The sequence below is a fragment of the Phragmites australis genome, chromosome 10 (genome assembly GCF_958298935.1).
Source record: "Phragmites australis chromosome 10, lpPhrAust1.1, whole genome shotgun sequence".
NCBI lineage: Eukaryota > Viridiplantae > Streptophyta > Magnoliopsida > Poales > Poaceae > Phragmites > Phragmites australis.
In genome coordinates, this window is record NC_084930.1 from 29,819,996 (window position 1) to 29,835,150 (window position 15,155).

Consider the following 15,155-nt stretch of genomic DNA (forward strand, 5'->3'; position numbering starts at 1 on the left):
TTTTTTCTGTAATCATGCAAAAAAAAAAACATTTTTGAACGCTGAAAAAAAAATCATATATACTATCAAACGTGTCTAACCAAACCAGATTTGGATGAGTAGCCTGGGATGACACTTAACAGTATGGACAAGAACAGATAATTTGCCATTAATCTCCTCTTAGATTGGAGATCATGAACAAGTGGGTACCGCTACCGCCCGTGCTTGCTTACTGTTGGCACTTGGGAGTCGTGACAGAACTGACGGAACTGAAGTGATCGACCAACGAGCTTCCCAGAGGCCACAGTGCTCCAGCTCGTGCCCCCCTTGCCGCAGCCGGGAACTCCTATTGCCGCTGTGCATCGACGGCATGCAGATCGGCATCGTGAGCGTGCGATGCGTCACCTCTGGGATAAAAGGGGAGAAGGTAACGGAAAGATGGGAGGCGTTCTGTCAGCTGTCGCCGATGATCCCGGCATGACTGTGCAGTTGGGCTGTTCCCGCCACGGACGCAATGGTGTGGCCCGGCAATCTGCCGGCCGGCACTGTTTGTGCTTTTTGATGATTTGGGCTCGGAGAAAGGCGATGAGTGGCGGCAGCTGGGCGCAATGTTGTGGCCCGGCCGGCACTGTTTGTGATTTTGTATGTCGCCGTAACATCAAATCCGGCTGTGAAACGTGGAGTATATTATTCCATCATATAAGAAGAATATTAGTAATTTTTTCTAGATTTTTGAGAATTTATTTGGTGGCCTAACAATTTCTAGAAGTTATAAAGTACTTTTTTTTAAGAGAATTTTAGTTTAAATTATACACATGAATTTTAAATGAATCCAATTAAAACGAGTTGCATATGAATTATGGAACATATAAAAAAAATTAAGATTTTTAGAGCAATAAAAGACCACTATTTTGAACAGAGGAGATATGAACATAAAATTGAGCGTTGAGTACTGTTCATCACGAGAAGAGTACCCTACCCGCCCTGTCAATTGGCTGCAAGGGCTAACCGCCCTCTCAGCATGTGTTTGCTACTATGGCATCCTTACCGCTCTCTTAAAATGCTGCAGCCCTTTAAGAGGGATAGTAGGCGTCTATTTCTGTAAATTTTTTCATTCGGAAACTATTTATTTAATTTTTTGAGTTAGAAAATGTAAAAATAAAAAGAACTCGTGAAACGTGAATGGTTTGGAGCCCATTCGGATAAAAGTGACTTTAATCCAAATCCCCATCTTTCGTGGAGACTACAAGCAATATGCTTAGGTTCCGTCTCGGAGGATTTGTCTGTAAATATCTTGCATTTCGGATTGGGTATAATCTTTTCAGCAAACGATCCGAACTGACATCCTTTTCGCCAGCTTATCCGCTGAGCAACAGCTTCGTTGCGATCTGCAAGGACCCCTGGAACTAACATCAGCACGTAACCCTGCTCGCGGCAAAAGGTCGCAACAGTGCCGCCGAAACAGAAGTGAATTTGACCGATTTCTTCGAGTTTCCGCATGCTGCCAGGGGCGAGCCTGTGCCGGCGGCATCCAAGGCGCCATTCTGCCGGTGCGCATCTTTTCCATGTTCTTTAGCTGATCCACTTGGCTTGCGCACAGGCTTCACGACAGGCGAGTGTTTTGCAAGATTCCTCAGTTTGTTGGGCAGTGACAGCGATATCTGACCAGCTGAAACTTCCCGACACACACCAGTGATGAGTTTTCGATGAATAGTGTTGAGTTCTTGGATTGATTTTATGTCCTGTATTGCGACTGGGAGTTGTTGGTAGTCATAAATTGTGTATATGGCTTGTTTTTATACACCTTCAAATGTGCCGGTCAAAATTTCAACATTTGATTTACGACAGAACAAAGGTTAATGAGTGGTTTAACAGGAGGCCACGTCTTGGTGGGGTGAGGGGCTAGGTCCGGTTCTGACATTTCGGTGACCCGAGGTGAGATTAAAAATGGAGCCCCTATTAAATATAAATTTCGAAATATTTATATAGCACAGTGATTCAAAGCAATAGTGTTATATTTTTTATATCAAACAAATAACTATAGTATACCAGTGTACATAGTGTATAAATATCAATTTGCTTTTTGGCCAGACAGAACACATACACAGTAGTATACATATACATATACATATAGGCCCTTGAGTTTTAGGATCCCGAGGTGGCCGCCCCCCACTCCCCGGGCCGGTCTTGGTGAGGGCCCAAGCCCTATACTCATCTCACACCGGTCATGAAAGGACTATAAGATATTTAACATTTCTCAAGAGTGAAAAAATCATCGGTTCGAGCGGCCCCAATCACAATGGTAAAATAGTCAATTTTTTTAGCAATTTTTATTTAAAGAATCTAACAGGTTGTAAATATAGTTTGACCGAGGGTATCATGCATGTTGATGATGCTTTCCAGATTAGGTTAGTCGGCAAAAACAACAGATTACCAAGAGTTTTTAATCAACATCAGCCAATAAAATTGCTGCGGAATTTTATAATTGAATTTGAACTTACAAAGTCACCTATAATTCTTCACATTGCTACCAAGAGTTTTCATATAACTGGCGGCCATTTATTCACCCTGTTAGTAAGAATTGGACATCTTGCAGTGACTATTGTATTCCAGTTCACCTTTTTGTTGACTTAAAAAAACTCGACCAACCTCGTATCTTCGTCTTAAAGGAGTGCAGTGCCGAAACCTAATTAGCTAGGGAACTCGCTAAAATTAGTTCTCAGTAAAATACTCACATGACTTTCAAACACGTTGGTTCTGAGTTCAGTGGGTGCGCTACCTCTTGACTAGAGTTTCTACCAATCGAGCTATCAATCAGTTAATTCTTCTCTTGACTTAAGATAATTCCTATCGAGTTAGACTTAAGAATGATTAACGTCGAACTCACGTAATAATGCACCTAAACTGAAGAGAACTGGAGCATATGTGACGAGAGTGTATACCCATATTCTTCCACAAGCCTTCGTTCCTGAGCCGATCATAAGAGCTCCTGGCCGATCATAAGAATATACTAGCATACCAAATGAAATCTAGCCTCCAAACATGACCTGAACAAGTGCCAAAGATGGGATTAATTCCGTGTAACCAATTTACGGTTTTCGTTGATCATCACACGGTAGGTCACTAGCAGCACTGCTCTAGAGCATTTTTTTGGTCCTGCAGAAGTAAGTGGCAGGAGATAATAATATTTCTATTTTCTGTGACTCCCCCCTGCAATAGTTGCAACAGTAACATGATTGTGCAAATGCAGCTTTCAGCAGTTCAGCTGTACCGGGGAACCCAACTAGCTGTCTGCCCTCTTATTTTGGCAATGTCTTCTCTGCGCAATCCTGACCATAGCCCGCTTTCTTTAAAGCCGGCTCGATCACCTCGACAACGCCATGCCGAGCAGACGCAGACTGCTTCACTCCATAAGAGCAGCGGCTAGCTAGAGACATGGCGCTGCTCGAAGCTGTGGTGTTCCCTCAAGATCACCGACGCCTTCCGTGCTGCAGGTCGCGCGACACAAGCTGCATCCTTTGCGGCTATTGCGTCGACGTCGTTACCGGTGAGCTCGAGGGCGTCGTGGTGCAGGACAACGAAGAGCTCTTGGCGGAAACGCCGCACGGCCACGGGAGCGCCTGCTGTGCCGCCTGGACTGCCGACGTCGCGGGCGCTGCGACCAGCTGGGTTGGTCCCGTGCCGTCGTCCGCGCGGCAGCCGGTGCAGCAGGCTGTGGTCTGGAGGCGGCGGCGGAAGAGGACGACCGCGAAGGCCGAGAGGAACGTGGAGGAGGCGGAGAGCCAGCGGCTGAACCACATCGCCGTGGAACGCAACCGGCGGCGGCAGATGAACGAGTACCTCGCCGCGCTCCGCGCCCTCATGCCGCCATCGCACGGACGACGGGTACGCATGCAGTGTACACGACTTACACTTCCCATCAAAGCTTCACGAATCACACTGTTCCTTGTGAGTCGTGACTTGTTACTACGCAAACGTCAAATCTTTCTCGTCACACTGTTCGTCCGTACGAGGATATGGTGCGGTCACAATCGCGAAAAGAAAAAAATTGACACGTCTACATAACGGCAATAGCTAACACCGCATTTGGTGACGTATATATGTGTCAGGGCGACCAGGCGTCCATAGTAGGAGGCGCCATCAATTTCGTCAGGGAGCTGGAGCACCGCCTGCAATCACTGCAGGCTCACAAGCGATGCCGCACCGCTGCCGACGGCCGGCGCCCCGACCTCGAGGCTTTCGCTGGCTTCTTCACGTTCCCACAGTACTCCATGGCTGCGGCGGCCGACGTAGACGATGCCAGCAACACGCGGCCGGGCGTGGCCGACGTCGAGGCGGCCGTGTCGGACGGCCACGCGACCGTGAAGGTGCTGGCCCCGCGGCGGCCGGGGCAGTGCTTGCTGCTCAGGTTCCTGATGGAGATGCAACGCCACGGCCTCGCCGTGCTCCACCTCAACGTCACCACCACGGCCGATCAGATGGTTCTTTACACCATCACTTTAAGGGTACGTATGCAGTGTCGCCGGCCGGCCGGCCGACGAGCTCATTATTAGTACTCTAGCGGCTAGCCATGGCTACATGCATGCATGGGTTTCTTAAGGAAAGATGTGTCATTTCGTTGTGCAGATGGGGGACGGGTGCCAGCTCTCGTCGGCCAGCGACGTCGCGGCCGCGGTGCACGACATCGTTGCCGGCATGTACACCGCAGAAGAGCTTCTAATTAGCTAGCAAATTAAGGAAATGTTGAGCTCATCCGCAGTTGCAGGATAATTAGTCCATTCTTTCTGTTAAGGACTGCACGTGCGAGGTTTCACTGTAAATATATATTTGATAGAGCTCTAGTTCTAAGTTAAAGCTAAGTATTTGTAGCTTTAAAAATTTATGAAGTTGAAACTATAGATATACTAAAAATATTTTGATGAGCTATTTATTTATATTTTAATCTAAAATTAGATATTTAAATTATTTTATTTTAATTTATAAATTTAAGATCGGACGTGAAATTAATAGTGCAGACATAATATATGGGTGCCAGCCTATCTGCGTAGGGCTCTCTCGGCCTATGGCTCAGGCTATTTTTCTCCTCGAGCATCAGGAGAACTGCATGTTCGAAGCATCGTTCAAGCCCCATGGAGAGTGGCGATCCATGACGTCAGATTTGCATGTCTTGTTACGTGGTTTTGATCGTGTTTTAATTAGTTCGTGTCTCTGATCCCAACGATCCTACGTCGCCATCGTCAAATCTAGTCGAATCTTTCTTCCTGTTTTCTGAAAACAACTGATGAACTTTCTGCCTTAGATCCCACGCACAGTGTCGCTGCTAGTTCGGCAAAATCTCTTGGATTGCTGCCGTAGTGCCGTGTTCTAAACAGGCACATGGTCTCTTTCGTTGGTATCAGCGATAGAGAAACGAAATCCTGTCAATCTAACGACAGGTGCTGAGGGAGACAACCTTGTCTTGACACGTCCCGGTTATATATTACCATCAAGAAGATATCAAGCGTCTACTTTCTCCGGTAAAAAATATTAGACATTTTAATATGGCACGGTTTTTAATATATACATTTAAATATTTTTAAATGTACACACTGTCTCCGTACCTGGGCAATTTTGCAGAAGCCAGATTCTCGGGCCATGGTTATGGAGGCTTGTCAGTATTTGGAGAGGGTGGTCAAGGATTGTTTTATCCAGGTGTATGGGTGGCGGCCTAGATGGCCAATCGGGTCGTCATAGCATCTCTAGTCTATGTTGGTTTTAGTGTCTTTGTCTTTTGTTTTGGCTGTGTGCACTTTTTGCAGAGGCCGGAAGGTTTCTCAGACTTATTGTATCACCTGGATGTAATTCTCTGAGAGTAATAAAATCTTCCTTTATCGAAAAAAAACATTTAAATATTTTTTCTATAATAATATATTTATAATATTTAATAAATTTATAAGTGATAAAAGTATATTTAAAGATAAATTTACACATACGATTTTTATGTTTCCAAACAAATCAGTTTAGAAGTTATTAATAGCTAATTTTTCTAAAATTTGATTAGACCTTGTCCACAACGTTAAATGCTTAGACTGAACCTAACGGGTTCCCTTCGTGGGGGAGATTCCCGTCGTGAAGGGATTCTCGTTCCCTTCAGCGCTCCAACGGTTTCCCTTCACGGTTCCCTTCACGACAGGATTCCCAGGGTCATTCCTTTCAGGACGGGATTCTCTCTCCTTTCCCTTCACGATTCCTTTTAAAGGAAAACTGTTGGAGATGAGAGGAAATAAAGAGAATAGGAAGGAAGAAGGGAATCAGGAAGAGAACGAAATGAAGAAAATATGGTTAGAAATAGTCTTATAACAGTAATAACCTACCGCAGCCAGGTAGGGGCTAGGATCTTTCTGTCAAGGGTCAAGGATCCACGCTCCAAATGTAGGTAGCAGCTGAGCATAAAATACTTCTTTTAGCGTGAAATGACTAGTGTACTAGTACCAATTGAAGGCTTATAACAAAAAGCCCTGGAAACAATGTTATCCAGTGTTTGGTCCTTTCCTATTTTCTCGAGTTACTGCTCCCGTAATTATTTTCACGTTGAATATATTGTATATATGGCTTGAAAACAAAAGGCATCTGACAACATGCCAAAATATCGTATAATAGTCCCATGAACTAGATTACTCTCTCTCTCTCTCTTCCAAGTTAGGGCCCAATCTTCTGAACTCTCCTACTTGCGGAATTCCTTGGCAAAATTCCTGCATATTACCGAATCTGAATGAGACTAAACTAGACTCGTAGCAGCACATGCTACTTTGACAAAGGAACGTGGACTAGCAACAAAAAGATCACTGCTCTACTTAAGGATGGTAATTAGACATGTGTGTTCGGTACCCACGAGTTCTGTGCTTAACGGGTTTGAATTCAGATTTAATTTTTCATCCATAGGTTTGATAGGTTGGATACTGAGATAGATCGGATTCAATTTTAAATTTCATCCGTGGGTGCCTCTGGGTTACCTGAGATGTTACATGGAGCATAGTTCGGTCATGTTCCGCATTGTAGCCGAGCTCGTAGCCCCGCATCAGACATTCACCACACTACCCTAGTTCACATTCGACGCCGCCGCCACTTGTAGGTGTTGCGCTCCTAATTGGACCGGCGACCTCCACCCTCCCTAGACCGACGACCCCAACCGGCAAGCTCCTCCTTCCCCGGTGGCCTCCTCCCTCTCCCGTGTTGCACTCACCAACGCCAGCCGCCTGGCTATCCATCCATCCCCAACGCTAGCTGGGAGTAGAGACGAGGAGGGCGACGGGAGCATGGTGCGTGGCTGTTGGGAGACGAGGAGGGCGAGGGTGATGGGAGCATGACGTGCTTGCAAAATCTTTCGGAGAAAAGCCACAACTGTAGACATATTGGATCTTAGTCCCGCAGGGGCAGAAGTGGTTTTGCACCCGATATGAATCTCGGATCCAGATCAGATTTGATGTTCCAGGTTTCGAATCAGGTGTATTCTCACTCCACCTGATCCTGATCCGACCCATTGCCATCCTTAGCTCTACTCCTTATACCAAACATAATCGTCCCATTCGTGCTAGGTGCTTGACCAATCGGGTTGCAGATCTTGACATCCATCCATCGGTAGCTAGCTTGTTCCATAATGTTTGGTCTTGTTGGATAAGAAACGAACCCCACACGCAAGCACCACAAACTTCAACCGGTGCCTTCAAATCATGGCCCAATCGATCATATTGTACGTAACTTATCTGCAAACTTTCATGTTACATGTTGCCTTTCTGCAAATCTGCAGGTCTATTGGATCAGCAGGTGAGGGATTGGTCCACCTCAAAGCCTTTGCAACTTGTCATCAAATTCTCTGTAGAAGTCCTTGTCCACAGAGTAGGTGCCTGCCGTCCTTGTCTAAGCTGCCACTCACCGTATACAATACTGCTATCAGGCTCAGGCATCCAGCTGTGCAGCAAAGATGAAATCCATGGCCAACCACAGAGATATATGGCCAGTCTGGTGACAATGCCAAGCGACCAGTTACATTAGTGTGCTGTTATCCTTTCTCCGTCGTTGCAAAAACAACGTCTAACGCGTGTTCACCATGAGAAAGATGCCACAACTGAAAAAAGGCGGCAAAAAGCTTTGCAACCATGGAAAACTTGTTTTCCAAAAGGTACCTAACAAAAAACTGATCGATGCTAGAGTCATCTCTACGGCATTTGGTGTCTATACATCAAAGATCGTCAGAGGTATTGGAAGAACTCGTCAGAGATATTGTTACGGGGTGGTGCCCCCGGTGGTGTGCGTGTTCTGTAAAGTTGTTGCTGATTTTCGACCTTTACCTTTTCTCTCCTTCTTATAAGACTTTTGCTTTATGTATAAAGTTGGGCTAGTACCCTTATGTCTAAAAAGAAAGAACTGGTTGAAAGCAATGGTCCGGCCAGCTCCTACTTCCTGCTCCCAACCAACTCCAACGAAAGCCACTTCACCAACTCCCAGCTGCTGCGACGTACTGTCGCTCACTGTCACAGTGGCATGTATATAAGGGCCCTTGCCTTGCAATCGACTCTGCATCTCAAAAGAGTAGCTCACTGGATCTGGTTGGTCGATCCCAGCTACTGCAATGGCTTCTGGTGGCGTGTCATTCGCCTTGGCCGCGCTGCTCCTCGTGAGCTACGCCTCGGCGGTGGCGGCGACCAAGTACACCGTCGGCGACACGTCCGGCTGGACGACCTGCGCCGATTACACCACCTGGGCCACCGGCAAGAAGTTCAAAGTCGGCGACACTCTCGTTTAGCGCCATATAATTAAGTTGCTAGCTTTTACTTCCTCGTATTGAGCTCACGCTCTCGCTGCTTCCGGGCTAGTTTATGGTTGCTATGCGGCTTTGCGGAATCAACTTTGCTACGGAAGTCTATACTGATCCCAGTAAAATCATGCTGTTACGATTTAGAAATAATAGCTTAATGTAAAACTTTCCGCAATGATTTTGAAAAGGTGCCGCAATGCCGAATTAACTAAGCCTCAGTGTCCATGCCATGTGAGAGCTACTTGTATGAATCTGTTTAAATTTATAGCAAAAGCTTTTAAGGGTTGACTGAGATCTGCATCAAGTACTAAGTATATACTCCCTTCGATTGCAAATGTAAATAGTTTTAAACTTGTACATAAGGATTAAGAAAGTAGATTAAATGATCTTGTTACCCTTTATTTATTCTGTATTGAAAAAGATAGTTCATTAATTTGTGAGAGTGGTAATATTTATTAAACAAGGGTAAGAAGGGAATAAAAAGAAAAAAAGTGCATATAAATTCGAGAATAATTTATATTTAGAGAATATTTGAGAAGGTTAAAACGACCTATATTTACAATCAGAGAGAGTACATTACTTATATGATTAAATACAAAGTCTTGTATGTCTTGAGGCAGCCTGCCATCCTCCAGGAGACATGAGCACATAGCTCCTCGATTATTAGCTAGTGGACTTCCACAACACAATACATCCCTTGTCAAGAAAAGCCTTAAGGTCGTTTACAATGCTTGTAATTTTGGAAGATTTGGTAAGAAAAGAATAGACACACTTTTGAGAATAAGGAGAAGTCGGTGGTTTCGAACATCATCTTCGATGAGGCTGGGAGGGGTGGCATTTAGAGTGCTTCATATGGCGAAATTAGTCTTTCTCTCTTTTGCCTGTTTTTTCCCTCACTTTTTCAGGGTTCACCACCTGGTCGCAGAGGACTCTCCTCGGTTCTGATTGTATTTTAGCCTGTCAGGTTCTTCCTCTTTTTTAATATATAATCGGTAGCTCTCTTTTCTGTTCCGTTAGAAAAAAACTCTGGTGTGTCTTGCTAAAAAGTTTTACATCAACTCTCAAAAAAAGAAGTTTTACATCTACGTGCAGCCAACCATGCATCATTCTACCATTTCTTGTTTGCTTGGCTCTGTTCAGTGCATTGATGCTTTCTTACCAAATGCACGGCCAACCCTTTGATAGTCGTGGCCTCGCTCTCTAGCCCCCCCCCCCCCCCCACAATCGCCGAATGAATCGAGGAAGGCGGTTGTGCTGCCGTCGCTGCGCCAGAGCTGCTGCCAGCTCTCCTCTCTCTTTCTCATTTTCTCTTGATTTTTCTTAACCCTAGCCAAGCAACAGCCGTTGCCCCATTTTTGCAACCAACCTGTCATGGGCTTGGGCCACATATCCACCAATGAGCCATCAAAACCAAATAGAAAGAGCCCAAGAAAAGAGAACATTAAAATTCATATTTTCTTCAATAATCCTCACCAAATTTTAATGTTGGAGTTAATTGGTTTGATATATAGGATTTAAGTAAAAAGTACCTTTTGGATTTGAACAAATTACCTAGTCGCATATAAATTGGCTCGCACGGGATGAGGAGGACTAAACCTTGATCATCAGCCTTAGTGCAAGAGCCTCCTCATATGCAACACCCTATACTAGGCTGCTTCTGCCTTAGCTCTCGAGTTGAACGTTATGGTCATATCCATGTACCTTAATTTATGATTGTCACCTAGAGAAGTACCCGACTTCTCTATGATTGCAACCACAATCACACTCACTTAGGTGAATTATACTAGATGTCATGTAGGAAGACATCTATTGTCATATGACACTAAATTCATTAAGAGCCAATGGCTCACCCTCTCCTACAGAAGAGCAAAGCAGCATATGAGATTGATTTGCTCTTATATCCACACAGCTTGTTTTCCTAGAGCCTAGTTCATGTGATCTCTGATCTCTTAGGATATGTTACTGCCGGTGTGATCCTTATCAGTGGGTAGTAATCCCATCCCTCTTGACGCTGCCTGAATGACCGTTCTAGCCATTCCTTTTGTGAAAGGATCTGCAAAATTCCTTTCACACTAAATATAATCCACAACGATTATACCCATCTCTATTCCTTTAGGCGCCCGAAGCACCGACGAAGTAAGCAAATATTTCTTGATTTTACCAAATGCAAATTGTTGTTTTGCCCCCCAAGTGAATTCGGTCTCATTCTTCAACTGAAGTATAGGTGTAAAAGCATTAACCTTCCCGAATAAGTTTGATATGAACCTTCTCAAGTAATTAACCTTGCATAAAAGTTTCTGCATATCTCTTTTGCATGTAGGGGCTGAACTTTTTGTATAGCTTTTATTTTATTAGTATCTATCTTTATACTCTTCTCATATATTATAAAGCCTAAAAACTTCCTAGCCGACACATTAAAATACATTTGAGTGGATTCATTTTCAGACCATACCGACGCATTCTTTCAAAAGCTAAACACAAATCGGCTAAATGAGAATCATCACCATCCGATTTAACAACTATGTCATCAATATATACTTCTAATATGACACCAAGTAGATAATAAAAAATTAAATTCATAACCCTTTGATAAGTAGCACCAGCATTTTTCAAACTATATATCATAACCACCTACTCAATATACTAACAAAACCAGGATAACAAAAAGCTATTTTAGACATATCTCTCTCGACCATAAAATTTTGATTATAACCAGCATTACCATCAAGAAAACTAATTATCCTATATCATGAAGCATCATTAATTAACATGTCGACTACAGGCATAGGATATTCGTCTTTAAGAGTAGCTTTATTTAAATCTCTAAAATCAATGCAAACTCGTAACTTAATGATACTCTTCTTCTCCATCGGGACGATGTTGGAAATCCAATCAGCATACCTGCATAACCTAATAAATCCTGCTTTCAACAATCGATCTATTTCTTCTTTGATCCGATCGTACATATTAGGATTAAACCTTCTAGTTGCTATTTATAAGGCCTAAATCTTGTCTTAATAGGCAACTAATGTTCTACTAACCCTCGATCAAGTACCAGCATCTCATGATATTCCTAAGTAAAACAATCAATATGCTCTCTAAGCAACTCGATTACTTTAGCCTTCTAATAGTCTTTCATGTTTTTGTTTACAAACGTCAGCCTTGAAATACTACCATCACCTATATCAATTTATTCTAATAGATCAACCGATGAAAAACCTTGACCTAACTTGTCTAACTCATCTAAATGTTCAATGGCCTCATAAATACCATTCTTATCTGACCGATATTGCTCCATACGCTTATGCAGCCATTCTAAATGTCTATCTTTATTCATTGATACATCATGCCATTGAGACGATTATCACAAGTCGGCTTTACAACCATAGGTACAAATTCATCCTTGGAGACATTAAGAAAATCATAATTTGAGAAGTCAAGACCCGACAAGCACTCAGCATTACCGTATCTCCAATCAGCTAAAGCATTGACCAAAGCAACATAGGCCGAAGTATCCGCATGAATTATTTCTACCTCATCATCCACCCATTGAATTAAAAATTGATGCAAGGTGAAAGGCACACAACCATTTGCATGAATCCAATCAAACCTAATAATAACACTATAGTTACCTTACACCTCGACAACAAAGAAGATAGTGGATAATGTCTTACTTTCAATATTGAGCTCCATAGAGATAACCCCTTTGGGCTCATTAGAATCACCCGCAAATCTATTGAACACCAAATTAGTTTTCATTAATTCGCTATCATCTCTACCAAGCTTCTTGAAAATTAAGCATGGCATCAAATTTACAACAGCTCCACTATCAACAAGCATCCTAAAAATCAGCTTCCCATTAATATGACCCTTCACATATAATGGCTTCAAATACGATCTACCTCCTTTGGCTTCTCAAAAATAGCCTCCTTTGGCACTAAGTCCAATTGAGCTACTTCACCTTCATCCATAGCACGAAATTTCAAATGTAACAAAAAAATCATATTTATATCCATACCTTCGATCGGTGAAGCATCATTATTATGGCCCGGCGAATCATCATAATTAAGCAAATCATCATCTTCCTTATCTTCTTGTATAAGCATCGGTGTTGTTGCTGACAAAGGGGTTGTTGTAGGAGTTGTCATTGCATTTACCTTTGGTCTCCACACTTGATGCGTGGGTTACATTGGTTTAACTTCATTGAAAGTATCATCCCACACTTTTCAGCTTGCTGCTCCATTAATTCCTTCTTGCGTAACCATTGAAATCTTCTCTTTTTCGTGTGAGATAAGCCAGAGGGACACCACCTCGGCTGTATATTCTTAGAAGGCCGGCTTGCTGCTACTTGTCTCATAATTATCATCCTTTGTAGAACCATAAACAACAGTAGATATATTTTCATATTTGACTGATTTATTGCTAATAACAATCGGTCCCTTGCAAAGCTCTTCAGTAGTCACTTTCATCGAACCAATTTCAATAATATCAGCAACAATGGTCCTTGTTTCAGCAAAGAATCTGAAATTTGAGTAGAAACTCCACTCTCCTTGGCCTAGTATATTTTATTTACACCCTTAGCTTGTCTAATATCACTGAACCCATTTGTATGCCCCAATCGGTCATGAATAGGACGTGATATTATATCAAAAACTGGCATATGTGGTGCTGTCTAACCCAAATAAAAATAATTTAATTGTGCAAGAGGAGGAGGCATCCACATACCATTGTAACCCCACGTTGGGCAAGGAGGAAAAGACATTGGAGGAGGCATCCATGGCCATGGCTCCAGCCCAAGTGGTGGGTGAGTAGCAGCAACACAATCCTCATTTGGTTGATGATGATCAATCACTTCTTGCTTAAAAGGTGATCTTGGTCGCTTGAGATTATTTGGCCGATTTACATGAGTTTGTACAGCCTTATCCTTTTCATACTTTGACAGAAGTTGCTTGAAAGTGGGTTTGAATTTCACAACCTTATCATATCCCTTTGCTTTATTAATATTCTACCTGCCAACCTTCGGATTTTTGGGTTTTATCATCCTAGCATTGCCATGCCCCTCGGGGGTCGAAGTGTTCACCACACTTTGATTAATTCATTGCTTTTGGGAGTCTTCTCAAGTAGTACTTTCCTTAGCAAATTATTGTTTTCTACCAAAGGTTTTGGCCTATCTTCACCAACGATTATATTTTTTTTCCTTTAACTATTTTGGCTTGAGTTGGCCAAATTAGAACACTCTTGTCTTGGAGATCAATAACATTAACCAAGAACAACTGCTTGTAGACTTGCATCTCTAAGAATTTCAATCATCCTTCGTTAATCGTCGATTGAATCTGTTGACAAAAAACATTGCAACGATTAGTTGCATGAGAATAAGAGCTATGCCATTTATAATAAGCTCGTTTTTTCAATTCTTCTAATGGTGGAATCACATGACCATAAGGAAGCTTAATCTATCCTTCTTGTAGCAATAATAAAAAATTCTTTCACACTTTGCTATATCAAAAGTAAACTTAATTTCCTCTTGTCGATTCTTGGGAGGAATTGGCTTAAGAGTGGAGCAAACGTATGATTTAGACTTAGAAGACCAAGCCCATTAGGCTACACATACATCAGCATTATCATCGTCTGAATTTTCAGACTCATACTCAAGCATATGAATATTAGGACAATCAACTCTAAATTTATCATTTGATTTCTAAAAATTCCTAGACTCTTTAGCCCAGCTTTCTAATACCAGAGCTCTTTGCAAAACTTGGCTAACATCCTGAAATTCATAACCTTCTAGGTTTTTCTTAAGATGAGACAAAAAAAATTCGAATAAGCTAATTCATCTAAGTCTTTTTCAGAAAGTGTCAAGTTAAAATATCGGTTTCTTTGTATCTCTAAATCTCCTGATATAATCAGTGATATGTTCATTATATTTTTGCTTAACTGATGTCAAATATGACAGTCTCAATTCAGTATTAGCACTACAAAAATATTCATGGAATTTCTCTTCTAATTGAGATGTAAAGAATTAGAAGCAAGAGATGTAAACTAAGTAAAAGCGGTTCCAGAAAATGATAAAGGAAATAATCTAATTTTTAGCACATCATTGAAACTAGTTTCACCTAATTGTGCAAGAAATTTGCCTACATGCTCCCTAGTTGTCCTATTATCCTCCCCGATAAACTTCATAAAATCAGGAAGTTTATAACCACAGGGATATGAGATTGTGTCATAGTGCTCGGGATATGGCTTTTGATATGCACGAGCTTTTCTTCTAACATCTAAGACAAATTGTTATCTCAAAATAGTAGCTACCTGCTCTCGCATGATTTTGGTATAATCGGCCATAAGCCGATTTGGATTAGCTACTGGTTCAAGCGGTGATGTAGGT

At 42.4% G+C, this 15,155-nt stretch overlaps 1 protein-coding gene across 1 annotated transcript; it reads left to right on the forward strand.

Moving 5' to 3' along the window:
* The first annotated feature begins 3,364 nt into the window (after positions 1-3,364).
* LOC133883489 (transcription factor bHLH94-like) lies at positions 3,365-4,778 on the forward strand. Its single transcript, XM_062322830.1, has 3 exons — positions 3,365-3,864; positions 4,089-4,484; positions 4,606-4,778. The coding sequence occupies exons 1-3, from the start codon at positions 3,415-3,417 to the stop codon at positions 4,705-4,707; spliced, it is 948 nt and encodes a 315-aa protein (XP_062178814.1). The 5' UTR covers positions 3,365-3,414; the 3' UTR covers positions 4,708-4,778.
* Positions 4,779-15,155: the final 10,377 nt, after the last annotated feature.

What these genes read in the sequence shown, in the direction of transcription:
- LOC133883489 (XM_062322830.1), top strand. Translation starts at nt 3,415, where the DNA reads ATGGCGCTGCTCGAAGCTGTGGTGTTCCCTCAAGATCACCGACGCCTT. An exon ending in CGCCATCGCACGGACGACGG is followed by an intron (nt 3,865 to 4,088) that starts GTACGCATGCAG and finishes TATATGTGTCAG; the next exon opens with GGCGACCAGGCGTCCATAGT. An exon ending in TTTACACCATCACTTTAAGG is followed by an intron (nt 4,485 to 4,605) that starts GTACGTATGCAG and finishes TTCGTTGTGCAG; the next exon opens with ATGGGGGACGGGTGCCAGCT.